At 44.3% G+C, this 27,981-nt stretch overlaps 1 protein-coding gene across 1 annotated transcript; it reads left to right on the top strand.

Annotated features, from left to right (window-relative positions):
* Positions 1–14,734: 14,734 nt before the first annotated feature.
* STMP1 (short transmembrane mitochondrial protein 1) lies at positions 14,735–27,934 on the top strand. The gene is made up of 3 exons (XM_073322049.1): positions 14,735–14,839; positions 21,761–21,814; positions 26,619–27,934. Exons 1-3 carry the CDS (start codon positions 14,825–14,827, stop codon positions 26,697–26,699), a joined length of 150 nt encoding a protein of 49 aa, XP_073178150.1. The 5' UTR covers positions 14,735–14,824; the 3' UTR covers positions 26,700–27,934.
* Positions 27,935–27,981: the final 47 nt, after the last annotated feature.

The raw sequence follows: 27,981 nt of genomic DNA on the forward strand, positions 1-27,981 counted from the left end.
TTTTTTTTAATTCCCAACCCAAATCCTTGAGAATTAAAGAGACTCCAGTCCCTGGGGAAGAAGAGCAAACAGATGGAGTCCTTTTCACAGAAGAAAGAGGCTAAGAAGGGGATGCAGTCCTTGCTTTAAGAGGAGAGAGAGCGAGAGCAGGCAGGGGTCTGGGCTGGCACACAGAAAGCCCTCTCACCTTAGGGATTCTAGGCTATGGTTACTCACTGTTATAGCTAGTAATTCTAAGTTTAAGTAGGTTGGTTACCTGATTACTTGGAGGAAACTTAGAAGGCACCAGCAAGTTTATGGTTGTCAGTGGTGCGTATTGGGACTCTGACCATACTCCACTATATATTATAGTCTTCAAGGAGAGTTACCACCTGATAAGCGTGATCAAGTAAGTTGAGGTTCTCAACATTGTGTGACAGGTACAGTTTCTGTCTTTCCAAGAAGGAACCAAAGACCAAGGAGACTTATAAGCAAGCCCAGAAAAAAATATTGAGAATTTTCTTACATTAGTGGTGAATTAAGAATCTTAGGGCCACAATCCTACAAAGATCTATGCACAGCTTATCACAGTGTGTAGCCCTATTGACATCATCAGGATAACTCACGCTGCAATATAATTAAGTCTTTGCAGGATCAGGGCTTAAAGAGTGAACTGAGTCAATCTGTTGATTTTAAAGATAGAGAATACTTTCTACAAACCCTTTCTTTGCTACTCTTAATGCAGCAAGACCTGGTGCTAAATATATGAACCCTGAAATTGCACTTCTTATTTAATTAAAGCTATCTTGCTAAACGGGAAAAATAAAATGATTATTAGATCATTAAAACCAGAGTGCACAACTTTGTTAAAAAGAGGAGAGTAAATTAAAGGCTGGACACAATCTAATAGCATTTGAAAATTTTATTTTTGTAATATGTAATCAAAACAATGTTTTCATTCCACTAAGTTCGATGAAGCTGGACAGTCTGAACAGTGTCTCCTTGACTTGTAAGAAATACAATGACAATCTGAATGAGTTTTGGAAGAAAAAAATGTCTGGAAATTAGAATATGCTTAATAAACCCTGCCTTATTCACAAAGTTAGGTTAAAAGAAGTTGATATACTTTTCACTATTTTGAAAATATTTAACTTCTTGCTAAGGAAAACAGCACCATCTGGTGATCATCACCCAAATATCCCAATACGTTTTTATTTATTTAAATTTATAAACATATCCATTAAAAAAGGAGCACCTGGAGCAAGGGCTAGTTGCTCCTGGCAAATCCTGAATCGTGTCATAAAACAGACCATTCCTTAACACCCCAACATTTCCAAGAGATCTAACAATATCCCAGGGGTAGTAAAAAAACAAAACAAAAAACCGCCCACAACATATTTAAGATCTTTAGGCTGTCTCCCAACTGAGCCTTTCTGTTCCCTTGCAGCTAGAGAAATCAAAGTGCCACCCTCCCGCATCAACGGGTGAGGGAAATTGATGGGGCCGGCAGTGAAAGGGGGACAGTCCCAGTACCAAGGGAGGGAGGCACTTGCCAAGGGAGAATAGGTAGCTCCTCCCCCTGGGAGTCTCTAGCACCCATTGGCCAGCTGTGGGGGAGGGGTGCTGGCCAGCATACCCTAGCTCCCAGGATTTAGCCCAGAGCTGAGGCCCCATGGAGCCTCTTTCAACTCCATTCCAGCACCCCACCCGATCCATCCAAACTAGGAATGGAAACCTGGCCTGACAGATGTTGCAGGTCTAGCCAATTGCCTGTTTAAGGGTCAGGAAGGAATTTTTTTCTCCCATGGGCCAACTGGCAGAGGCCAAGATGTTTTTTGCCTTCCTCTCAGCACCCTCGAGCCATAGTGGGTTAGATAGGAATGCGCATGGTACCCATCTGAGCTACCAGGGTGGTTTTGTTTATTTGTCGCAATTTGTGGACAGTGTCCGGTACAGTTAAGAGAATAAAATGAATGGTTCCCAGAGATAAAAGACCTGGGATTTTGTTGGTGGGCTTTGGGCTCATGTGATAGAGACTGTGTGGCCTTCACAGATTGAGGTCAGATCTTGTGTCCCTCAGAGGTAGAGGTCCCCACCCTGCTGCACCCTCTGTCCCCCTCATGGGCGGGGGGAGGTTCTAGGACTTAAAGCTGGGGTAGGGGGGTAGGCTGAGGACAGTCACTTCAAGTTATGGGTTATATGGCAAGGAGACCTGTAACCCCTGCACTGGAGCCAATTAAATGCCTGGTATAGTAGAGTCTGAGTGAGGGGCAGGTGGTGCCTCTTCCCTGTGTTAAAGTTGAATAAAAGTTGCAGCCTGCCACTTAATTCCATGCATCTGTCCTCATTTTGCTGCTGTGCCCACATCAATGAGCCTTGCAACATGCCCTGAAGAACAGCACATTATAACTCTAGTGTACTAAGGAGAATATACAAGTTCAAGTCCAAATAAAATCTTATTCTTTAGGCATTGATAGAAGCACCGATAGAAAGTCAACCTTTAAGAAGAGATTTCAATAAAAAATATCCAGGTGTGGTAACGATGTCACATTAACCTGATGCCATAAGCATTCTTCAACACCTGCCAGCTGTAGTAGCTTTTAAATCACAGGTCATTATTCAGGTGTTCTGCGAGCTATGTTCTAATTATATTCTTTTAATTACTGCCCTGTGAGCCTTCTTTTTATAAAAAGAAAAGGAGTACTTGTGGCACCTTAGAGACTAACCAATTTATTTGAGCATGAGCTTTCGTGAGCTACAGCTCACTTCATCAGATGTTTACCGTGGAAACTGCAGCAGACTTTATATACACACAGAAATCATGAAACAATACCTCCTCCCACCCCACTGTCCTGCTGGTAATAGCTTATCTAAAGTGATCAACAGGTGGGCCATTTCCAGCACAAATCCAGGTTTTCTCACCCTCCACCCCCCCACACAAATTCACTCTCCTGCTGGTGCTAGCCCATCCAAAGTGACAACTCTTTACATAATCAAGTCGGGCTATTTCCTGCATAGATCAAGGTTTTCTCACATCCCCCCCACCCCCATACACACACAAACTCACTCTCCTGCTGGTAATAGCTCATCTAAACTGACCATTCTCCAGGTTTAAATCCAAGTTAAACCAGAACATCGGGGGGGGGGGGGGGGGGTTAACTTGGATTTAAACCTGGAGAATGGTCAGTTTAGATGAGCTATTACCAGCAGGAGAGTGAGTTTGTGTGTGTATGGGGGTGGGGGGGATGTGAGAAAACCTTGATCTATGCAGGAAATAGCCCGACTTGATTATGTAAAGAGTTGTCACTTTGGATGGGCTAGCACCAGCAGGAGAGTGAATTTGTGTGGGGGGTGGAGGGTGAGAAAACCTGGATTTGTGCTGGAAATGGCCCACCTGTTGATCACTTTAGATAAGCTATTACCAGCAGGACAGTGGGGTGGGAGGAGGTATTGTTTCATGATTTCTGTGTGTATATAAAGTCTGCTGCAGTTTCCACGGTAAACATCTGATGAAGTGAGCTGTAGCTCACGAAAGCTCATGCTCAAATAAATTGGTTAGTCTCTAAGGTGCCACAAGTACTCCTTTTCTTTTTGCGAATACAGACTAACACGGCTGTTTCTCTGAAACCTTCTTTTTATAGCCACTCTGAATTCGTTGCCTTTTCCTTCCCGAACGTTACTCAAGCAACAACCTTTTTTTTCTTTCCCCTCTTTCTCTCTGAGGAAAAACAATTTTGGTCTGGTTAATTTGAATAAGTTAGCCAGTGAATTTAGCTACACATAAAACTTCTGGTTCCTCGGGTTGGTTTGCTTTTCATTTTGTAGCTCTTAGCATTTCGGAACAGACTGATTCTGCTCTGAAAAGTGTCATGGTAAAAAATGTGGGGTTGTATGGCTGATTCTCCCCTGCCTTACACCTTGTGCAGTCCTTTGCTCCTGAGCACAACAGAGGTGTGTGAGTCGATCAAATCAGAATGGGGACATTTTGTACCCATGGTGCAATTATTTTGGCCATATTTAAGTTACTACAGCCAAGCCTTTAAAAGGGACTAGTGTCTCAGTTTTTGGCTGCAGGGTAATGCTGCTTGTCCTTCCTGTTGACATCTCAGAAGGTTTCTGGTGGAGAAACAGCAGCACTACAGGAATGATCAATGTCCCAGCACAACAGATCACCAGTGCCAGTCGGTGTCTCTAACATTATAGAGGTAATAAATAAATTATTAACTGATGTCTGTTTGCCACTGCTGCCCATCAAACAAACTCTGAGATCATCTCCCACACCATAAGAGATGCTAAGCCAGTTGTGTTAAGATGCAAGCCTCTACTATACAAGCATGCAAACTAAAGGTGTTATTGTAGCAGTCGCAACCCCCCCCCCCCCAAAAAAAAAAGTTTTGACTTCAGCCTTGCATGCTAAACCTGCCTAGCTAGTGAACTCTCAGACTCAAGACTTGACATCAACCCAGAAAACTAGGGATGTTAAGCCATGGACCTCTCAAATGTCTGAGCTTCACAAGCTTGACAACTCTATAGCTTTTCAGACTTTATCATAAGGCTGGGGAATGGGGAAAAAACCCACGCACCGGACTGCCCTTCACTTTTCACCTGCCTCCTGGTGTAGGGGCAACTAATTAGAGCTGATGCATGTGCTGAGAAATAGCCTGGTCCCTTAGCATGTGTAGCAGTGGAAGATTGAGGTCTCCTTCTCCCTCTGTACTTCCTGAAAAGCAGGTCTTGAGGGTTTCTGCTGTCCTCTAGCCTGGTGTCCTCAAAATGGGCTGAGGAACAGCTGCTTCCTTTCACCTCTGCAGCATTTCCTGAATCAGAAGTGAATATTCCTGCAGCACTTTCCTTCCCCTCCTAACCTGTGATCTGTAGGCCTGGGAAGAGATACTGAAGAATCTCCAGTATTGTTGGCCTCCTTCTCCTTACCACGGGCTGATATATGTTCCGATTCAGCCAGGGCCTCACTGCTGGGCTTTGCGTGAATAGGTGGCCTACTGTTGTTCACAGAGCTTCCAGTTCTGCTGAGACCTCCAGGCCTGGGCGTGTGTTTGAAGATCCTCTGGTGCTGCTTATCCCATAGCCCAGCAGCCAAAACTGGGTGGCCTACTGTTGTGATTTTTATCAAAGGTCTCAGAATATTTACTGTTTTTCTTAAAGTCCCAGGTCTTGGAAGTATGTGAATACATGAGAATCTCAGCTTCCATTTTTAATGCTATCCCTCATCGTTGTAGAGCAAAGCTTGAAAATGTGACCCAAGTGCACCCTAAAGACTCAAGGCAAATAAAAAGTACCCTGAAAGTACCCTCATGATTTTGGGAGGCCTGATTCATGATTTTTGAATGCTTGGAGTTGACAAAACTAAAAGCTGCTGCTTTCTTCAGCAAAGGAGTAGGAGAGTGAGGAGCAGGGCCCCAGATAGGATTGTCAGGTGCCAGGTTTTCGACTAGAAAGTCCGGTGGAAAACCAGGGACCTGACAGTGTCCAGTCAGTACTGATGACCGGACACTAAAAGTCAGGTTACTAGAGTAACCACAATCAGCCTCCCCGCTGAGAGGGTGGGAAGAGCAGCAGCTGCGGCCTGGAGGAGCTGCTCAGCCGTTGATGGAGAGAACTGGTCCCCACACCCGTGGCCCCAGCCTCCAGGGGAGAGGTCAGCAGCACAGGCACTGCTGCCAGCTGAGGCGCATCCTGTCGTGCCCCCACCCCCCTTCTCTACTGTGCCCAGATTGCCCCCAGCCCCTCGCTCTGGGGACTCACCCCCACTCCTCCCCACCCTGCCCTGATTGCCCCCAGCCCCTCGCTCTGGGGACCCACCCCCACTCCTCCCCACCCTGCCCTGATTGCCCCCAGCCCCTCGCTCCTTTTCTGAGCCAGAGCCCAACCACTGTGCCTGGATTGAGTAGGCGGGCAGGCTCCATGTCTGCTCCTCCCAGGCTGACTCTGCAGGCAGCAGATGAGTCCCCGGAGATGGGGGAGTGAGAGTTGGGAGTGGGAAGGAGAGTGAGCAATGGAGGGAGGAGCAAGTAGGGGCAGGGTGTCAGGGGAAGAGGTGGGGCAGGGGTGTCTGGTTTTCAGCAATTAGAAAGATGGCAACCCTAGCCCCAGAGAACAGCAGGATAAGCAATCTGCCAGAATCAGCTCAAAATTAGAGGGGTCCCAGGGTTAACTGGTGGGTGTGCGGATAGGAGCTAAAGTCAACTGTGCATGGGGGGAAACTGGATCAATTGTGCATGGATTGGTGACAGGGGGCTAGAATCACCAGGAATTTATTGTTGGGTAGTGTTACAGTGGGGTCAGATTCAAGAGTGAGGTATGGGGGCTCTATATGGGTGGGACAGGATTCATTGCCAATGGGAGGCAAAAATCAACTATAGAACTAGCTGGGAAATTGTTTCCTCCCTTTGAAAAATTTAGATAAATTATCCCCACCCCCACCTCCCATTTTTGTCTAAAAAGGTCATTGAGGTGTTCCAGGCTTTTGGTGAAAACCTGAATATCTTAGACAAAAAATGACCTACTGCATGAAAATTTCCATTTGGTTGAAAAACCCTTTTTCTGCCACTTTTTAATCCTTCAGACTGTGTTTTGTGACAGGGCAGAATGAAAGTGGTTGTGTTTTGTGGGACTAATAACAACTACACCTGCAGCTCCTAGCTGCCAGTATTCATTCGGGGGGAGGGGGAGGAAGAGACCTTAGGTGGTTCAACACTGGCCACCCAGAACCTGAGGCACTCAATTAGAGGCCACTTTTCAAAACTTGGCTTTAACTGACTTTCTCAACATCACACAGTGAATTAATGGCAATCAGCAAGAGATTTTTTGACTCCTAGCCCTCTGCTCAATCCCGTTGGCACCCCTGCCTGGTGTGTTTGCAAGTTTTCCCTAAAGTCCTTCTTTATTTAGATTTGTTGGTCATCCTCTACTGGCAATACTGTGACGTATGCCCAGGCACGGGGAGAGGACCCCACAGTGAGCAGGGTGCCTTAAAAATAGGTCAAGCATGTCATGATGAATATTGTATAATTACCTTTCCCCAAGAAAGTAAGAGAGAACACTGAACATTAAAGAGGAAAATCTAAAGATTGCACATGAGAAATGTAAACTGCTTCAGGTGGTTTTCTACCACCATCTGGTGTTTATTCCATAGAATTTCTAGTGCAATACAGGTTTTAGAGTAACAGCCTGTTAGTCTGTATTTGCAAAAAGAAAAGGAGTACTTGTGGCACCTTAGAGACTAACCAATTTATTTGAGCATAAGCTTTCGTGAGCTACAGCTCACTTCATCGGATGCATACTGTGGAAAGTTTAGAAGATCTTATTATATACACACAAAGCATGAAAAAATACCTCCTCCCACCCCACTCTCCTGCTGGTAATATCTAAAGTGCAATACATTACTTTGAGCTGCATTTTCCAGCTTTACAATGGAAACAAGGAATGATTATTAAAAGGACACCCAGATTTAAGTACGTCTACTATAGTTGTGTAATTGCAGCTATACAGCTCAACTGAAGATATAGCAAAAGTTCTATTTTATCTGTATTTATACGCTATGACTTTATTCAGCTTAACCCCTGACGTGCTTGCAACAAGATATTGCTGAGCATCATATCCAATCATTTTTAATAAAAGTTTCAGTTCAGATCAAAATGAGGGTTTTTTTTCTTCCAGTGATTAAAACCGGTTATCCACCCTTTACAAGGAAAAGATGGAAGGAGGAGCTGTGAGACCACAAATCATGGAGCATCTAGAAGTACAGGTTCATACTCGGTCCAAACTTTCTGGGGAACATAGCAGCAGAACTTAGGGGCAAAAGCCGCCTCGTGTGTAAATTGTTTATTGTTGGTCTACCTGGGACAGCATATAACAGACCAAAATACCTGGCATGGTTCGTTTTATATTGCCACGCTAATTAAAACAAAACCCAAATGAATTACTGATTTTGTTTAATAGGCAGATGTTCACAATAGTGTTCCATAGTGTAGACTACATCTTCATAGATTTTTTTTTTAAGGCCAGAAGGGACCTCCAGTGTAACACGGGTCATAGAATTTCACCTAGCAGTTCCTGCATTAAGCCAAATCCTGTGGTTGAACTAGAGCATATCTTTGAGGAGGGGAAAAATAATGGAATCTTGATTTAAAAATGTAGTGATGGAGACTCTTAATAGAAAGATTCTCAGACCATCTTCTCTCTCTTTGCGATCACATAATATCTCCATGGGAACTGCAGCAACTGCTTACATGTAAAAGTAATATTAGGCAAGTATTGAATTTTTGGCTTCCTCTAATATGATTTAACAGCTGGAGGCAAGGAGGAGAAGCCAGCGTCATGTGACCAACAAGCTTTCTGCAACCCCTGTCCCCCATTCACTACAGTTGGAAAACTGGGTAAAGTAGCTAGAGCTCAGTAAATATTTTGCAGTTAAAGTATTTAAAAAATAATCAACCACTTCTGGTCAAAATTTATCTACAAGTAATTTAGAGCCAGCTTTTGCCAACCCTACTCACACTAGGTAGTTCTTTACTTCTCAGGTATTCCTCCTAACATCAATGGGACTATTCACACAGTAAGTACTACTCACAGTGAGCAAGAGCATCAGAATCTGACCACTGTGATTTGCGTCCATAGTTGTTATTCAAAATTAGTCAGTTTCTGCAGCCATTTATTGGTTTGTAGATTAGAGTAGTTTAGTATATTTGATATTCAATATTTAACTTAGAGGGAGTTTTGACTGAATATGTGTAGTAGGTTACATATTTGTTTGTTCCCTGACTCTTAGAATGGAGGTTTACGTTGCAGGTATTCACCTTTATGGACTCAGAATGCACTTTCAACAAATATTGCTGTTTCAGTGAACATTCCTGACCATAAACTTGTTGACGGGAATACTGTGTGAGGGGAAAGACAAAAAGAGAGCGAGCAAAGGTAATGCAAACTCAATTTTTAATTTAAGAGCCCCCACCTTTCCCTAGTGTGATCAGCTGAAAGCAGAGACTCTTACACATTTTAAGGAGTGGTCACTCCCATGCAAAGCTCATTGAACTTCTTCTCAGCTAGCTGCTACTCAACCCTCTTTTCTTCCTAGCACTGCACTCAGTCTCTATGGGAACAGCTGGCAGCTGCAATAGGGGGAATCAGCTGACTTACAGGAAGGTGGAGAAAGTAGTATGTCTGAGAGTGAGCCGAATTACTACTTGTGTCACACCCCTCCCACATAACCAGAGAAGGGAAAATGGGCAGTAGGTGTAAATCAGGCCATGTAGCCTATCCAGCTTAAGGGGGGCCTGAACTGTTGCCACCTGGCATAATGGTCTCCTTCCTCTCCTGATTATGGCCTAGAATAGCAGTTGTTGAATTGGAGGTGAGGGTGAAGCTTCACCTTCTGATTTCTAGGCAGTTATAGTGTTAGAATGAGTGAGCAGAGACTAAGTTACAGCCAATGCCCCATGCAGCCTCCATGTAACCTGCCCTGTGGAATTCTCCAGCTTAAAGCAGTCATGTTGTGGGAAGGTCTTAAAGAGCCTGGATTGCTGCAATTTTGCACTGAACATAAAACTTTGTGGCAGCCAAAGCCCTGGTCTACACTAGGACTTTAGGTTGAATTTAGCAGCATTAAATCGATGTAAACCTGCACCCGTCCACACGATGAAGCCCTTTATTTCGACTTAAAGGGCTCTTAAAATCGATTTCCTTACTCCACCCCTGACAAGTGGATTAGAGCTTAAATCGGCCTTGCCGGCTCGAATTTGGGGTACTGTGGACACAATTCGACGGTATTGGCCTCCGGGAGCTATCCCAGAGTGCTCCATTGTGACCGCTCTGGACAGCACTCTCAACTCAGATGCACTGGCCAGGTAGACAGGAAAAGAACCGCGAACTTTTGAATCTCATTTCCTGTTTGGCCAGCGTGGCAAGCTGCAGGTGACCATGCAGAGCATGGTCATGATGGAGTCCCAGAATCGCAAAAGAGCTCCAGGATGGAGCTAACGGGAGGTATGGCATCTGATCGCTGTTTGGGGAGAGGAATCCGTGCTATCAGAACTCCGTTCCAGTTTTCGAAATGCCAAAAGCTTTGTGAAAATCTCCCAGGGCATGAAGGACAGAGGCCATAACAGGGACCCGAAGCAGTGCCGCGTGAAACTGAAGGAGCTGAGGCAAGCCTACCAGAGAGGCGAATGGCTGCTCCGGGTCAGAGCCCCAAACATGCCGCTTCTATGATGAGCTGCATGCCATTTTAGGGGGTTCAGCCACCACTACCCCAGCCATGTTGTTTGACTCCTTCAATGGAGATGGAGGCAATACGGAAGCAGGTTTTGGGGACGAAGAAGATGATGATGATGATGAGGTTGTAGATAGCTCACAGCAAGCAAGCGGAGAAACCGGTTTTCCCGACAGCCAGGAACTCACCCTGGACCTGGAGCCAGTACCCCCCGAACCCACCCAAGGCTGCCTCCTGGACCCAGCAGGCGGAGAAGGGACCTCTGGTGAGTGTACCTTTTAAAATACTATACATGGTTTAAAAGCAAGCATGTGAAAGGATTACTTTGCCCTGGCATTCGCGGTTCTCCTGGATGTACTCCCAAAGCCTTTGCAAAAGGTTTCTGGGGAGGGCAGCCTTATTGCGTCCTTCATGGTAGGACACTTTACCACTCCAGGCCAGTAACACGTACTCGGGAATCATTGTACAAAAAAGCATTGCAGTGTATGTTTGCTGGCGTTCAAACAACATCCGTTCTTTATCTCTCTGTTATCCTCAGGAGAGTGAGATATAATTCATGGTCACCTGGTTGAAATAGAGTGCTTTTCTTCAGGGGACACTCAGAGGAGCCCGTTCCTGCTGGGCTGTTTGCCTGTGGCTAAACAGAAATGTTCCCCGCTGTTAGCCACAGGGAGGGGGGAAGGTTGAGGGGGTAGCCACGCGGTGGGAGGAGGCAAAATGTGACCTTGTAACGAAAGCACATGTGCTATGTATGTAATGTTAACAGCAAGGTTTACCCTGAAAGAGTGTAGCCAGTTTTATAAAATGTGTCTTTTTAAATACCGCTGTCCCTTTTTTTTCTCCACCAGCTGCATGTGTTTCAATGATCACAGGATCTTCTCCTTCCCAGAGGCTAGTGAAGCTTAGAAAGAAAAAAAAACGCACTCGCGATGAAATGTTCTCCGAGCTCATGCTGTCCTCCCACACTGACAGAGAACAGACGAATGCGTGGAGGCAAATAATGTCAGAGTGCAGAAAAGCACAAAATGACCGGGAGGAGAGGTGGCGGGCTGAAGAGAGTAAGTGGCGAGCTGAAGACATGGTTGAAGCTCAAATGTGGCGGCAACGTGATGAGAGGAGGCAGGATTCAATGCTGAGGCTGCTGGAGGACCAAACCAGTATGCTCCAGTGTATGGTTGAGCTGCAGCAAAGGTAGCTGGAGCACAGACTGCCACTACAGCCCCTGTGTAACCAACCGCCCTCCTCCCCAAGTTCCATAGCCTCCACACCCAGACGCCCAAGAATGCGGTGGGGGGGCCTCCGGCCAACCAGCCACTCCACCACAGAGGATTGCCCAAAAAAAAGAAGGCTGTCATTCAATAAATTTTAAAGTTGTAAACTTTTAAAGTGCTGTGTGGCATTTTCCTTCCCTCCTCCACCACCCCACCTGGGATACCTTGGTAATCACCCCCCTATTTGTGTGATGAATGAATAAAGAATGCATGAATGTGAAGCACCAATGACTATTGCCTCTGCAAGCGGTGATTGAAGGGAGGAGGGGAGGGTGGTTAGCTTACAGAGAAGTAGAGTGAACCAAGGGGCGGGGGGTTTCATCAAGGAGAAACAAACAGAACTTTCACACCGTAGCCTGGCCAGTCATGAAACTGGTTTTCAAAGCTTCTCTGATGCGTACCGCACCCTCCTGTACTCTTCTAACTGCCCTGGTGTCTGGCTGCGCGTAACCAGCAGCCAGGCGATTTGCCTCAACCTCCCACCCCGCCATAAACGTCTCCCCCTTACCCTCACAGATATTGTGGAGCACACAGCAAGCAGTAATAACAGTGGGAATATTGGTTTCGCTGAGGTCTAAGCGAGTCAGTAAACTGCGCCAGCATGCCTTTAAACGTCCAAATGCACATTCTACCACCATTCTGCACTTGCTCAGCCTGTATTTGAACAGCTCCTGACTACTGTCCAGGCTGCCTGTGTACGGCTTCATGAGCCATGGCATTAAGGGGTAGGCTGGGTCCCCAAGGATACATATAGGCATTTCAACATCCCCAACAGTTATTTTCTGGTCTGGGAATAAAGTCCCTTCCTGCAGCTTTTGAAACAGACCAGAGTTCCTGAAGATGTGAGCGTCATGTACCTTTCCCGGACATCCCACGTTGATGTTGGTGAAACGTCCCTTGTGATCCACCAGAGCTTGCAGCACTATTGAAAAGTACCCCTTGTGGTTTATGTACTCGCCGGCTTGGTGCTCCGGTGCCAAGATAGGGATATGGGTTCCGTCTATAGCTCCACCACAGTTAGGGAATCCCATTGCAGCAAAGCCATCCACTATGACCTGCACATTTCCCAGGGTCACTTCCCTGGATATCAGCAGATCTTTGATTGCGTGGGCTACTTGCATCACAGCAGCCCCAACAGTAGATTTGCCCTCTCCAAATTGATTCCCAACTGACCGGTAGCTGTCTGGCATTGCAAGCTTCCACAGGGCTATCACCACTCGCTTCTCAACTGTGAGGGCTGCTCTCATCTTGGTATTCATGTGCCTCAGGGCAGGGGAAAGCAAGTCACAAAGTTCCATGAAAGTGCCCTTACGCATGCGAAAGTTTCGCAGCTACTGGGAATCGTCCCAGACCTGCAACACTATGCGGTCCCACCAGTCTGTACTTGTTTCCCGAGCCCAGAATCGGCGTTCCACAGCATGAACCTGCCCCATTAGCACCATGATGCATGCATTGGCGGGGCCCATGCTTTCAGAGAAATCTGTGTCCATGTCCTGATCACTCACGTGACCGCGCTGACGTCGCCTCCTCGCCCGGTATCGCTTTGCCAGGTTCTGGTGCTGCATATACTGCTGGATAATGCGTGTGGTGTTTAATGTGCTCCTAATTGCCAAAGTGAGCTGAGCGGCCTCCATGCTTGCCTTGGTATGGCGTCCGCACAGAAAAAAGGCGCGGAATGATTGTGTGCCGTTGCTCTGACGGAGGGAGGGGCGACTGACGACACGGTTTACAGGGTTGGCTTCAGGGAGCTAAAATCAACAAAGGGGATGTCTTTATATCAAGGAGTATTTCAGGCAGGACTTCATGGAGGGTTCCAATAAGAAATGGTGCACCTAAGTTATTGTTCTTATTGGAACAAGCAGGTTAGCCTGGCCTCTGATTGATACATGGCTAGATTTACCTCGCTGCACCTTCTCTGTGAGTGACTGCAGTGTGACCTAGAGGAATGAGTCCCCTAGACAGGGGAGGAGGCAAATGAGTACAAAACAAATCTGGTCTATTTCTTGTTTTGATCCACTCCATCTATCTTTTACATCTTTGGCTAGCAGCAGACGGTGCAGAAGGACTGCATGCCATCCACATCTCATGGCTGCTCGGCAGAAGATGGTACAGTACGACTGCTAGCAATCCGTATCGCCTGCCTGCTCACCATAAGACGGTTCAATAGGACTGACTGCAGGACTAAAGAGAATGACCTGGTCAAGTCACTCCAAATTTAGTCCCTGCGCCCATGTCTGCCCAGGCGCTCCCGGCCGACGTGGCCAGGAGCACCTCGGACATGACGATGACGGCTACCAGTCGTATTGTGCCGTCTGCTGCTACAAGGCAAGGGGTTGCTGCTACTGTGTAGCAATGCCGTACCGCGTCTGCCAGCACCCAGGAGACATAGGGTGACGGTTACCTGAGCGGGCTCCATGCTTGCCGTGGTATGGCGTCTGCACAGGTAACTCAGGAAAAAAGGCGCGAAACGATTGTCTGCCCTTGCTTTCACGGAGGGAGGGAGGGAAGGGGGGCGTGACAATATGTACCCAGAACCACCCGCGACAATGTTTTAGCCCCATCAGGCATTGGGATCTCAACCCAGAATTCCAATGGGCAGCGGAGACTGCGGGAACTGTGGGACAGCTACCCACAGTGCAACGCTCCGGAAGTCGACTCTAGCCTCGGTACTGTGGAAGCGCTCCGCCGAGTTAATGCACTTAATGCACTTAGAGCATTTTCTGTGGGGACACACACACTCGAATATATAAAACTGATTTCTAAAAAAACGACTTCTATAAATTCGACCTTATTCCGTAGTGTAGACATACCCACAGAGACAGGCATTCCTGACAATATAAATTGATGGGTGTGTGGTGTTATGTTTTATACACACATGCAGACACACACACACACAGCTTCACAGCAGAATCTCTCTGACAGATTTTGCAGAACTCCGAAGTTTCAGCCTTAGTGCAGGTTTGGGGATGTTTATGACACTGTGGGTCTCGCCAGAGGGAGTATCAGACTGTGTGCTTGGGAGGTGGGCGCGTTTGCTCGGGGGAGAGAGACCAGCTCTTGCACAAGGGGTTTGTGCACTGTGTATTTTCTGAGCGCCATCCTCACTACCCCACCATAGGGCAGTCCCTTGCTGAGCCCAGGGTCACCTCGCCAGAGGCGGGGCTAGAGGGAGGGAAAAGAGGGCCGGGCGTGCCAGACCAGAAAGGATAGGACTGCTCAGACATCCATCAAACCCCTAAGCCAGTGAGACAGCAGCAGGGAGGATGGGACCCGGAAGAGAAGCTGTCCCTGGGGCGAGTTACTTCCCCGCCCGCCCCTCGGAGGAGAGAGGCAGCCCGGTTACACCATGTTACAGTTTCTGGTAAGTGTCTGCAAAGCCGCTCCACGTGGAGCCTCTGTCCTGGTGTCTGCTCCCCCCCGGGCTCTGCGTTGGGAGGGAGGAGGGGATTGCTGCTGGGGGGCGGCCTGGGAGATCCCCCCGCCGCCCCCAGCAGGAGAAAGGCGCCTCTGACCCTGGAGAGAGAAGCAGCCGCTACATCCGCTCATGCCCCGTCCCAGCTCTGTCCATCCAGCGATGGATACATTGGGCCCTGGAGCTAGCTACATACTTTCAGCGCCTCCGCGCGCGTGTGAGAGCGACTGGGAAGCTCGCTCCTGGCTTGATACTGTGGTTTTCTGAAGGGATCCCAGACTTGGGGCGCTGATGAACCTGGGACCTTGTTTTGCAGCTGCTGCCCATTCAAAAATCGCCTGGACTAGGATAAAAGGCGCTTAAGGGGGAACTAACACGTTTTAAAAAAAAAAAAACTTGAGTGCAGGCTGTATTTTGTTAACTTGCTAGCTGGGCGAGATGAAGCCTAGGCTACACCGGGGCCAGCTAATGTGTTAAAATACAGCTAGCCCTGGCATGCTCTAGGGTGGTGCTTGTATTTTCTAACGTTCATTAAAACACGTTGGCTGAAGTGTGGTTTGTTTTTGTTTTGTTTTTTACACCTTTACCGTAGTCTAGATATACCCTTCATGACATGCCAGCTTCCAAGCCATGGAGATTGAATTGCTCTAGAACTTCAGCCTTATGGTTAGGATTTTGGGTATGTCCTCACTGGATAGTTAATTCAGGTTATCTGCACTCAAGTTATGCCTCCTGAGTGAGCATAGCCAAATTGCAAATAACCCTTAAATTGCTGTGTCCACGCCAGTGCTGCACTCATTTGTCTGTGGTGTTAAGCCAGGGGTTCTCAAACTGGGGGTCGGGACCCTTCAAGGGGTCATGAGGTTATTACATGGGGGGTCGCAAGCTGTCAGCCTCCACCCCAAACCCTGGTTTGCCTCCAGCATTTATAATGGTGTTAAATATATAAAAAAGTGTTTTTAATGTATAAGTGGGGTTGCACTCGGAGGCTTGCTGCGTGAAAGGGTCACCAGTACAAAAGTCTGAGAACCTCTGTCTTAAGCAGTCTGGTAGCACATCCCAGGATACTTAACTCTGCATTAAGCTCAGTTGATCCTGTCTAGTTTCTTGCCAGTTCATCCATCTGACTCTCAGCAGCTTGTCAGGTGGACTGCTTTTGAGCTGGATACACCAGTACTTCCAGGGTCCACAGCTCTATTCCTTGACATCTGTTAAATATTATTCACTGTACCAAGCGGGGTTTTCCTCATTAAAAGTTATGCAGAGATGGAAAAAGAGGAATTATTTTAGGGCCAGATTGTGATGCCCTTTCACCTCAAATAGTCCCTTTGAAATCAGCAGATCTAAGACCTTTATTCACACTGAATAGTATATCACAATCTAGCATTTAATTATATGGATAGCACTTTCAAACACACACACGTGAGTTAGCCTAAAAGTCCCACTTGCAAAAGTGACTTGCTGCATGTCCAGCTGCAGGACAGAGGCACAGCTACAGTGCTGTAGTGCCATAATGTGGATGCTTGGTATTTTTCCCTTGATGTAGTGTTAATCCACCTCTCCCAGAGGCGGTAGCTAGGTCAATGGAAGCATTTTTCTATCGATGTATCTGCATATACAGTGGGGGGGTTAGGTCAATCTACCTACGTTACACAGGGTGTGAAATTTTTCACAGACCTGTGTGATGCAACTAGGTTAATCTACTTTGGAATTTAAGGGCTGGTCTACACTGAAAAGTCACATTGCCATAGCTACATCTCTCAGAGGTGTGAAAAATCCACATCCCTGAGATATGTAGGTAAGCCAACTTAACCCTGGTATAGACAGCGCTACAAAAGGATTCTTCTGTTGACCTAGCTACCACCTCTCGGGGAGGTGGATTACTTACAGCGATGGAAGAACCCCTCCAATTGCTCTAGTAAGTATCCACACTGAAGTGCTGCACTCCCACAGCAGCGTTGATGTAATTGTGCTGCTATAGCATTTTAAGTGTAGACATAGCCTAAGTCTCATTGAAAATCTATCAAACTAAGATCTATACTAGAAAATTAGGTTGGTATAACTGTCACTCAGGGGTATGAATCGATAGCTCCTTCCCTTATGGGTGGGAGGCCTTTATTAATGGGTGGGTCCATACCTGCCCATCCCCACTGTCTCAGTAGGCCAGGAATATATTAATTTTTAAAGTAGTATTAGGCCACGCCTGATAAGACCCTGAAAATGTACTCTGAATATGTAGCATACCATGTGTGTAGATAACTGGGGGGATTAGCCACCCCCATATTCCTTCTCCCCCTCCCCCCCCCCAAAAAAGCAAGAAACAGTGAGTTTGGAACAGAAGCTCATTTATCTCACTTTATTAAAAGTGGACAAATTTAGATATGGTACAAAACTACATACAGTGATATTCAACAGCTATTATTTACCTCTTGCCCCCTCAAATAAAAAAAGTTGTCTACACCCTCATAATACATTGAATATACTGTGGCATTACTAATTTTGGTTACATTCTCTTTTGGTTCACCCTCTATATGTCTACAACATACAGCTTCCTTTATTCTTAGCCACTTTTTTTTCCTTCAAATCACTCCAGATGTATTCCATTGGATGCCAATCTGGTGACTGTACAGGTGAAAAAGCCCACTGCTTTAATGCTTTCTCTAAGAAAATGTATGCATGGTTGATGTGTACTTTAATTCAGTGGCTTTCAACCTTTCTTCATTTGTGGACCCTTAAAAACTTTCACATGGAGGTGTGGACCCCTTTGGAAATCTTAAACATATTCTGTGATCCCCCATTGAAAACCACTGCTTTAATTCATTGTGCTTTTTGAAAAACAGGTACTCTTGCTCCCTATAGGAAGACTCAGTTCTAATATCTCTTCATATACATGTGCTCACTTTTATGCTATTAATGAAACACAGGTTACCAGTACTTTTATAAGACACCGCCCATGCAAATGGAACAACGTTCTTTTTGGACTGCTGCTGCTGCTTTTGTATAGTGCCAGTGCATCTTAAAAAGAGTTGTACATGGGGCTGACGCCTTCAGGGCATTCATTGGCTCACCGCTACAGTAAAACAAATCCAACCTTTGTATCCGAGTGATACATGTTAATTGGTATTTTATCACACAATTTTTGTTCCAAAACAATTCAGAAACTCAAAACTGTTTTAAGCATGTTTTAATCATATTGCTCCTCCAGTCTGGTATGGGTATTGTCCTTGTGTTCTGCCTTTTGGTTCCCCCCGCCCCCTCCATTCAAATTTTCACCTTGTGAAGTCTGCCACTTTGATTTGACAATGCTTGCCTGTTCTGTTGCAGTGGCTGCAGTTCATTTAAAGCTTCTGGCTTATTTTGTCCCTGAGCCCAGCCCTGCTCTGACTTTCTGCAAATATGATAAGCTGTAGCTGAGGTCAGAGTTAAACTCTTTGCCCACAGATACTTTTTTCCCCTCATTCCCAGTCCTAAAGCATTTGTTAATGACTGCAGCTGTTTGCCTCATTGACTAGTTAAACGTTCTTTAAACTTTTGGTCTTTTTCTTTTTCTACATGTGTCTGCAAACTCTGGCAGATGCTAAAGCCAGATGCCCAACTATATGATTTATTTACAATTCTAATTAAATCTTTAATTGATGCTAATGCCTTTAATACCTGGCACTTATTAAAAGTAAAGAGCAGGGTGCATGCCAATAACAAAGCACAGCAGCAGTTTCTCATTTCCCATTATAGGTGCTACTTGTGGCACCTTAGAGACTAGAGACTTAGAGACTTTCTCACAAAAGCTCATGCTCAAATAAATTGGTGAGTCTCTAAGGTGCCACAAGTCCTCCTTTTCTTTTTGCGAATACAGGCTAATATGGCTGTTATAGTCATTATAGGTGCTGCTGACCTAATTTGGAGATACTGTGGATTTTTAGCCATGTTCGGACCTGGTACCAGTAAATCCCAATAATACATTGCATATTTATCAGAAAATCAGGGCTTTGAGCTCTCTTTAAAATATATTTTTAAGTTATTTCAAATTCTGGTCTCTGTTGATGGTGCCAGCAGAGAGCCTCTTCTGAATCACTTTAGCTCTTGGGTGTTTATTAAAAAATAAGCCCACATATCCTACCCCTAGTCCAACATGAGATTTAAAAAAAAAATTGTAAATGCATATGCATTTCTTCAGAATGGACCCATTTGTCACTCTGTTTGTTCCAGTGAAAACAGTGGGTAATAGGACTAAGACGCTCAGCAGATTTTGGAATCCTGTTTCTGAACTCAACTGATGTTTAAAGTCCTTGTGTTGCAAATGTCTGATAAAAATCAGTTTTAATTAAGACTTTCTGATTAGTGCCTGAAAGCTGGTGAAGGGAAAAGAGGAAGGGCATATTAATTCTGGGTTCCCTCCTCTCCTTTCCTATGCGTGGAAAGGGTGTCTTGTCTCTCCTTCACCCTAGCTGGAGCTGTAGCCGGGAGATAAAGGGATAATCTTACAAACTTTATATTTTTGCCTTTCAGAGTTAAGTAATTGCTTGTTTTACATTTAACATGTATTTTAGCATGTTGGGTGGCTATTGGAAGCCCCTCATTAGTCCTTACTGTCCTTAATTGGCATGTACTCTTTAATTGACAGCATTTTTAGTTGTCAAAAGTGATCAAGATGAAACTGTGAGACTCCCCCTCTTCATGAAGTGGCATCTCTTAAACCTTGTATAACTGATGAAATAGCACATCAAAGTCTAGACTGGTCTTGCATGGAGTGTGTGGAGCTCTGACTTCAGCTAATGGGATACGAGTTGTTTATGTTCTTGTGTTTGACATGCATGTTAAGATACTAGCAAACAAAATAAGACTCATTGCATGGTAAAGTATTGGACCCCGCTTTGGAGTTGGATGTATTTTAGGCTAAAAGCAGGAGAATGAAGGGTTTTTGTCCTTTCTAGGAGAAAAAAAGTCAAGAGAACTTTCTTAGTAAAACTATTTTATAAGGGCTAGACTGAAAGGTTCCCCCAGGGACTAGCAATATAAGCCAATCTTTGCAAAGAGTCTTGAGAAATTCTCAGCTGAGAGTCTGCTTGTCTTTTGGGTGAATTCATGGACACTGCCTATAGGAAAGGCCCCTCTGCTGGACTGACTTTCAGCATTAAAAGGAATCTTAAATCCTGCTTATCTCAGTGCAGCATGCATTAACAATATCCCATGCAAAAAACTTACTTAATTTACAGTTAAGTTTGCGATAATAAAATATAGCCTTTATACCAAACACACAAATAGGACACTACATTTTTTTAAAAAAGCCAAGAAGTTCTAAGCTCTAAAAATGGAGTAAACAAATAATTTAAATAAATGTTCCATTTCCCTTACAGTTCAGACATTAGTTAATGATGGCATCAGCATGTGAAAATGTGCAGCCAGTTCTATTAATGGCCATAGCTTTCTGACAAGAACACGTTTTTGGGGTTTTTTTTACCAGTGACTGGTGCTGTGTTTATGCTGCTGGAAGAATGAGTTATATTCTGTTTCACTTTGTGCAGTGAATACAATTTCTAGCTAGGTTTTGATTTCAAAATCGTTTGTTGTTGTTGTTGTGTGGTGTTTTTTGTTGTTTTTTTAAAAAAGCATCACACAGATTTTCAGAGATGAGGCCAAACTTGCAGTATTGATAGTCAGAAAAATCTTATTAGCATTTGTACATTAAGCCAGCTTAATCTGAAATTTAATGATAATAAGGGCCAGAGTTTTACCTGGAATTGCTGGATGCGAAGCACTTTGGAAAATCTGGATGTATATTTCTGAGGGAACAATGGGTATTTTTTTTGCCCCCCTCAGGTGTGATTGAGACCTGAGTTTCTCCTCAGCCTGCAAGTGAAAGGAGCTATGCACTCCATTTCCCTCTTCCTCTTTCTTTAAACCTCATGGACTGAAGTGATCTGTTTCTTTAGCACCCAGCAACTGCTATCCCAAGCCTGGGACCTAAATTTACATTCTGTGCAAAGTAGCATAACTAGGCCAGCCCAGAAATCTATTGATGCACTGTTTCCTTACAATCTCCTTAGCCCATATGTTTTGTAGCCCACTTCATTTGTGTGTGTCCTATGTTTTTCCCTTATCTCCTTCCACCCCAGCACCTATTATTCTTAGTATTTGTATTGTGGTAGCTCCTGTGAGAGCTCCTGTCATAGACCAGTACTCTCCTTATGCTAAGAAATGTACAAGTATTGAACAAAAAGATTTTTCCTGTGCCATTATATTCCCCAGGTTTTAATGGACTTGCTATGATTTATCTGGTAATGGGTGTGCAAGGAACTTTACAGAACAAAAGACCAAGCTCTGCACCAAAGGTTTCTTGGAATTGTAAGAGAACAGTGATAAAAGTCTCATTCTGAGGGTGGTGTTTTTATAGAAGCCGGGGTATAAATGGGTACATTGTTGAAGGAAGAGAGAGAGCTTAGGGGAGAGTAGTATAAAACTTATGAGTAAGGCTGGTTGAAATTTTTTGCATGAAAAAACTTTACTGAAATATTATTTTACATTTTCTGGGGGGGTAAGGGAGGGGTTGGCAAATTTTTCCTTTTTTTTAAACCAGTGTTTTTACCAGAATCTCTTTTTGAAATAGTTAGATTTTTTCGACCACCAAAACCACCTGCATTTTCTTAACGAAATCAAGATTTCAGAAAATGATTTGGGAAAAAATCTCCATTTTTGAAGCCTGTGAAATGGAAACCATTTCAAAAATTTTCATGATTTCCCCGCCATCACCTTTTTTTTTTTTTTTCCATCCTCCTCTATTGCCGAGTGGTCCTACATTCTGTGCTAGTGAGGGGAAAATGTTAAACTCCTTGTCATTTATTTTGTCTTTTTTTCTTTTTTTTCCCTCTTAAGCTTGGTTTTGCTCTTGGCAATGTGGTTGGGATGTATCTGGCTCAGAATTACGATGTGAGTATTATTATTTATTGTTGTAGTAGTTGTATTTGGCAGGAGCGGCCCTACCTGTTTTACTGGCCGGGGCAGAGAATACTTTGAGGGCCCCTTCGCCAAGAAGCTGAGCTCAAACAAACCAACACAAAAAGCTGTCCAAACAGGGGCGGGGAAGCTGGCCAATAAGCAGAGCAAAAATGACCAGCTAATCAAAATAAAGGGGAAAAAAAACAATCCCAAAACAAATCCGATGGCACAATGATATGGCGCCCCGTGGAAGTGGGCAACCAGCTTGCCCACGCCTAGAACTGGCCTTGATTTATTTGTATTACAGTTATGTTTAGAGGTCACAGCTGAGATCAGGGCCCCATTATGCAGATGTTGCATAAACACATATTAAGATACAGTCTCTGTCCTGAAGAGGAGCTTATAGTCTAAACAGACAAAGCAGGGGAAAATGGTGGCCCAGAAAAGTGAAAAGACTTGCCCAAGATCACAGCTGGTCAGTGGCAGAGCAAGGATTAGAACCAGCTCTCCTAACTCCTACTTTAGTGCCCTGTCTCGTAGGCTACACTAGCTGCCACACAGTTCTATTTCTTTATGTATGAAAGTTTGATAGTGACTTATCTCCCTCCTATGAATGATGAAAATGGAATTGTCAGGAGTGTTTGGGAGGGCTCAACCTGTTGAGTTCTGCTTGGAATTTTATGTAGACCTGAACTCTTCCTTTTCTCCTTGGATTGCGGTTTTCTGAACATGAATTAAGGGGAGATCTTGTTTTCCAAGAATTTGGAGCAGAAGCCTTGGGGCTGAACCTCCAGACTTCGGTAGCATCAGTGGAACTACTCACATATGTGCAGGTTTGAGGATTTAGTAGATCTAAAATTAAAAACCTACTGTCCAATTAGAAATCATATATTTTAAAACATTCCTTACCTGTGCTACTAATGCTACCTTAAAATTAAAAGAATCTAAGGGTGAGATCCACAAAGATATTTACTTTCCTAAACCCCAGACTTAGGCACCTAAGTCCCAGTATTGGCTCCATTACGATGCACAAAACTCTCTCTGAACTCTGTAGACACCTACACTCTCACTGTGCCTAAAAATCAGAGGGGTAGCCATATGAGTCTGTATCCACAAAAATAATGAGGAGTCCGGTGGCACCTTAAAGACTAACAGATTTATTTGGGCATAAGCTTTCATGGGTAAAAAAACCCCACTTCTTCAGATGTCACTGTGCCTAAGGAACGTTTTACTGCAAAACATTAGGAGCTTACATTTCTGCCTCTGAACAAGTTTGCTGGCGAGCCTTCTAGGCGTACAGGCACCTGTGTCTTGCCTAGGCCCCAGGATGATTCACAAACCAGAGGACCATGGGTGTTCAGCTATCTAACTCACCTGAGGGGCCAGATCTGGTAGCGGTGCTCAGAGGCCGCCTACCAGATCGGGTTCCATTCAAAATCCAATTGGAGGAGGAGATGGTGGTGGTGTTGCCACTATGGTGATGAGAGCTCTCGCTTAGGATGTGGGAGAGCCAGGTTTGTTTTCCCCCTCTCTGCCAAAGGGGGGAAAGGATTTTAACAGAGGTCTCCCACCTCTCAGGAAAGTGTCCTAATCACTGGTTTATGGGATATTCTGATGTGGGGCTACCTCCATCTCTCCTGTTGAAGCTGTTCCACCCTGACTAACAATAATAATAATAGACTGCTTATGTATTTATCCACCACAACCACCCCCTCTTCCTCTGGCCATTTTAGGTGCCTGCCTTACTCCACACAACTCAATTCCTCAAGAAACAAGTTGGGCATCTAAACCAGCTGAGTCCAGGCAGTGGGTTTCCACTCTTTGATTGCTAAGTAGAGATTGTCTCCCTGCAGCCTGGTCTTAGGTGATTATCTCTGAGAAGGGCTGGGGTTAGCATGCCCCCCGCCCCTTGTCAGCATCTCCCATTGGCTGGCTTAGGTGGCTCCCTGCCTAGTATGCTGTTTTTTGTGGATCACAGTCTAAAGGTATGTCTACGTTAGAAATGTTACAGCCAGAGGTGAAAGTAAGCTGGTACGGTCTGGTCCGGAGTACTGGCAAGAGCTAGTACACAGCTGACCGTACCGGTGGGGGTCAGCTTGCCCGGGCTGGTGATTTAAAGGGCCCAGGGCTCCGTCCACCACTACCGCAGTGGAGCCCTGGGCCCTTTAAATTGCTGCCAGAGCCCCAGGGTAGCAGTGGCAGCTTTAAATCACCGCCAGAGCCCTGGCCCTTTAAATCCCCCAGGCCCTTTAAATTGAGGTGTAAAGGCCCCGCCTCTTCTGGTTGAGGCCCTGCCCCACTGCTCAGGACTCCAGCGTACCAGTAAGTCCTTTAAGTAACTTTCACCCCTAGTTACAGCAGTACAGCTGCAGTGCCACTGAGTGTAGATACTTAGGACAGCAATGGAAGGAGTTCTTCCATTGCTGAGGTAAATGGATCTTTTACAAGAGCTAGCTAGGTAGCTAGGTTGACAGAAGAATTCTTCCGTGAACTAGGGCTTAGGTCAGCTTAACTATGTCTCTCCGGCATATTAATTTTTCCCACCCCTGAGCAATTGTGGCTAGTCAACTTAACTTCGGAGCATAGACTAGCCCTAAGGCATCTGTCTTTTCCCATTCATTGTATAGGGAACCTGGGTGCCTAACTCAGCTTGTTGGATTATAGTGTGTTTCTATGACTGTCTGGGTGTCTTTGCTCAGCATTGCAACACCTAAATCCCTTTTTGAACCTCATCCTAAATTCCTTTCATCATTTGTGACCTGTATACTTTTGCTTTTCACTCATCTTGGACAATGAAAATAATCCAGACAGTTTAATTTTCCTCATACATTAGCAGAATCCTACTATCTCAGTGTTGCAAACGCTGTAAGGGAATGGTATTCCTTTAAGAATAAATTGTTTCTGTTGTTTGTTTTTAAATCAGGGAAATTTCATTAAGCTAGGTTTTGTTAAAGCTTGTTTTTACAAAACCTATACTGTAGTTCAGACCTAAACTCACCTGAATGTATGTTGCATATGTAATTAATGAAAGCATGAAGTATAATCATTTTTCTGCAGTACAACTGAAGTATCACCACAAGAGGGCTACTTCTGCTTTTAATTCAGAGGAAGTTCTCCCCTGGTGATGTAAAACTGATTTGCTAGCATCAACCATGTATTTGAGTGTTACAGTATCTAAGATGATTTTCCACATGGTTGATCATAAAAGCCCCAATTATACAAACAGGGTGATTAAATTAAAAGTTAGGGTGTTTTTTTCTCTGCAAGAGTGTGTTTGGCATTTGTGTAAAATTTCTTTAGATAGGGAGCTCTTTTAGGAATAGGCCCAAGAGTAAATTAAACAAGGAGTTTTTAAGAAGTATTATCACCCCTGCAGATGCTGCTAGGGAACGTAAAGGTAATTCAATGTGTAACCTTTCATAACAAAATTCAAAAGCTTCAACATTCTGCTCTTTCACATGTTGTCCCCAATCCTACAAATGCTTATGCATGTGCTTATCTGTAAGCATGTGAGTAGCCCTGTTGACATCATTGACTACTTACTTGCTTAAACTGAAGTATATGTATAGATATATGTAGTTTGGGGGGCTTAGTTTCAGTTTCACAAAATTGGTCCAATTTGCCCCTACCCCACCCCCCTGCAAAAATACTTCTGACATTTCCCATATAGCTAACCTGACCACTCAAGTCATGAGTTGAGCCCCAAAAAATCATGAAATTTGGCTTAAAAATCATAACCCAAAATGCGTGTTTTTATTCATGTTTTATTTGCCTTTGGTGTGTGTTGTTTTATATCCCAGTTGGGTCTCATCTACAAGCTGTTCTCCACAACCATGAGAGCTAGAACCTTAATACAAAAGCTGAGATTCTCACATAATCAGTTAACTTGAGGAGCTGTGGCTTTGAGGGGAAAAGAAAACAAATTTTGTATGATTGCCACTAAAATAAAGAATTCACAGCATGGCATTTGCCATTATCAGTCAAATTTTGATTGGTTCATTTTCAGTCTAAAATGCTTCTGTTTTTAAGGGGAGACTGCTGGCGTTTTGCAACTCAACTAGAACAATCTTAATTTTTTTCTTTAAAGTGTGAAATTTCAAAACGTTGCAGATTTCAGTGCAAAAATTGACATAGGAGACATTTTTGGGGTCAAAAAATATAGCAGAATAAATACTTTTGACATCTTGCAAAAAACATTTTCCTCCTTTTGCACAGCTCTTCTTATAGGTTTTAACTAAGACTAGAAAGAACTGATGTGTTTATTTACTCTGACTTCCTACATTACACAGGCCATAGAAATTCTCATTACACTTTGTTGGTATTTTCAGAAGAATGTGTTAATATTATTGAGTTGGTGTTTTCTGGGGCCTACTCTTTGGCAGTTCATTTTCTTCCGGTAAGGTAGACAGGCTGGTCCTTTAAATGTCCTATGTACTTCTTTATATGTCCATCCTCCTTTCCCATTCCCAGCAACAACAAAGATTACCCCAAATTAGGTCTAACTCTCCTTCCATCCCAAAAGATCTGGATGACACTCCATCGGGGGAACATCAGCACCACCACTGAGTTGACTAGAAAGGGTTGCTCAACATGTCTGCAAGCCACTTCTTCCTTGCCCCACCTCATGGTACTGAGCAGGCTGCTTCTGTCCAGGGTAGTTCTGTGGAGTGGGTCCAAGGAGCCAGGTCTTTTTATATAAAGTTTAACGCTAACGTTTTTCTCGCATTCCTTAATTAGTCAACTAAACAGCTGATGATGTCTAACTTTTTTTTTTGTTTAAAAAAAAAAAAAAAAGATTCCTGACCTTGCAAAGAAACTTGAAGATATTAAAAGAGATGTGGAAGCTAAGAAGAAACCTCCCAGTGACAAATCCTAAGCCACTGATGTTGCCCGGATCATCTCCAAACAAATTTCAGGGATGTAATTCCCCTTCAAGCTACAAATTCCAAGTAGAAGTGTGGCTTTTGGGGATTTCCTCCACTTCCAGTCTCCCAGAACCTGGCTGTCCTTGAGCTGAAGTGCAATCATGAATGTGTGGTGAGACCTAACATCAGGAGTTTCAGGGAACCTGATTCTGAGCTGATGTAACTGGAAAAGAAAGTTTGGATTTTCTTGCTGTTACCTAATATTTTATAATCAATTTTTATATGGCTCAGCTGGAGATCACTGCAAATCCTACAGTTATCCCTACCTGATGCTTTATAATAATTCTTAAAATGCCTCAAAAGAAATTAAAACAAATGTATCCGGAAGTCACTTCTGAAGACTACTTTTATTCTGAGTTATATTACTCCACTGTCCTTTCTTTAATCCTCCTGTATGGGACTGAATCATGGATAATTTCAGTCCCTGTGCTGGAGATGGAATGAGAGCTTTCTGAGTGTCCAGTGAATTTACATGTAAAATTGTCTGTTTCCACTGTTGTGTTGTATATTGTTTTTGCAGTGTTTCTCTTCGCACAAAGTGAGCGAAAACATGATTGACTCAAAAGGATGTAAAAGGCTACCAACTTCAACCTACATTTTATCTTCACTGTTTTTTCTTTCTCTGCTCTGTTCCATTGCCTCACCCCATTTCATTTTCACTTCTTTCCCCTCCCCTTGGTCATTTTGGAACACATACCTTAGGCTGGGGATGATGAATCAGCAGTTGACTAAGTGAATTTGAGTCATCTTCTAAAAATGGTTACGCATACAGCCAGCCCTATTGCATCCTCTCCTTACTGCCTCAAACAGCTCTCTTCCCCTGGATGAGAGGATTAGCACATTGAGTGTAGTATTTAACACACCCTACCAGTCCTTCAGCCCCCTGCATTGCCTACAGACCTTTTCTTTTGTAATTGGACAGTAATTTTAGTATGTATACAGGTTCATCTTACCACCTCACTGAGCATGCTCTGGCACTACTTAGCCTAGCGTGTTCCCCTTTACCTCTCTCAACCATAACATATTAAATGGAAATGCAAACCCCTTGGTATGAGGCATTGATTCGTGATGTTACAAGTACTACACTCTTTGGCCTGAACTGTAAATGAGACACATCCTATCTGGCAAAAAGAGATGTAAATTTATTAGTTAAATAAATTTAATTTGCGTTAAGTGCAACAGCCTATCAGTTGTTTGGATTTTTACTGTTCTCCGTTAAAAAAGCATCCATCC

The sequence above is a fragment of the Lepidochelys kempii genome, chromosome 1 (assembly GCF_965140265.1).
Source record: "Lepidochelys kempii isolate rLepKem1 chromosome 1, rLepKem1.hap2, whole genome shotgun sequence".
Lineage (NCBI taxonomy): Eukaryota > Metazoa > Chordata > Testudines > Cheloniidae > Lepidochelys > Lepidochelys kempii.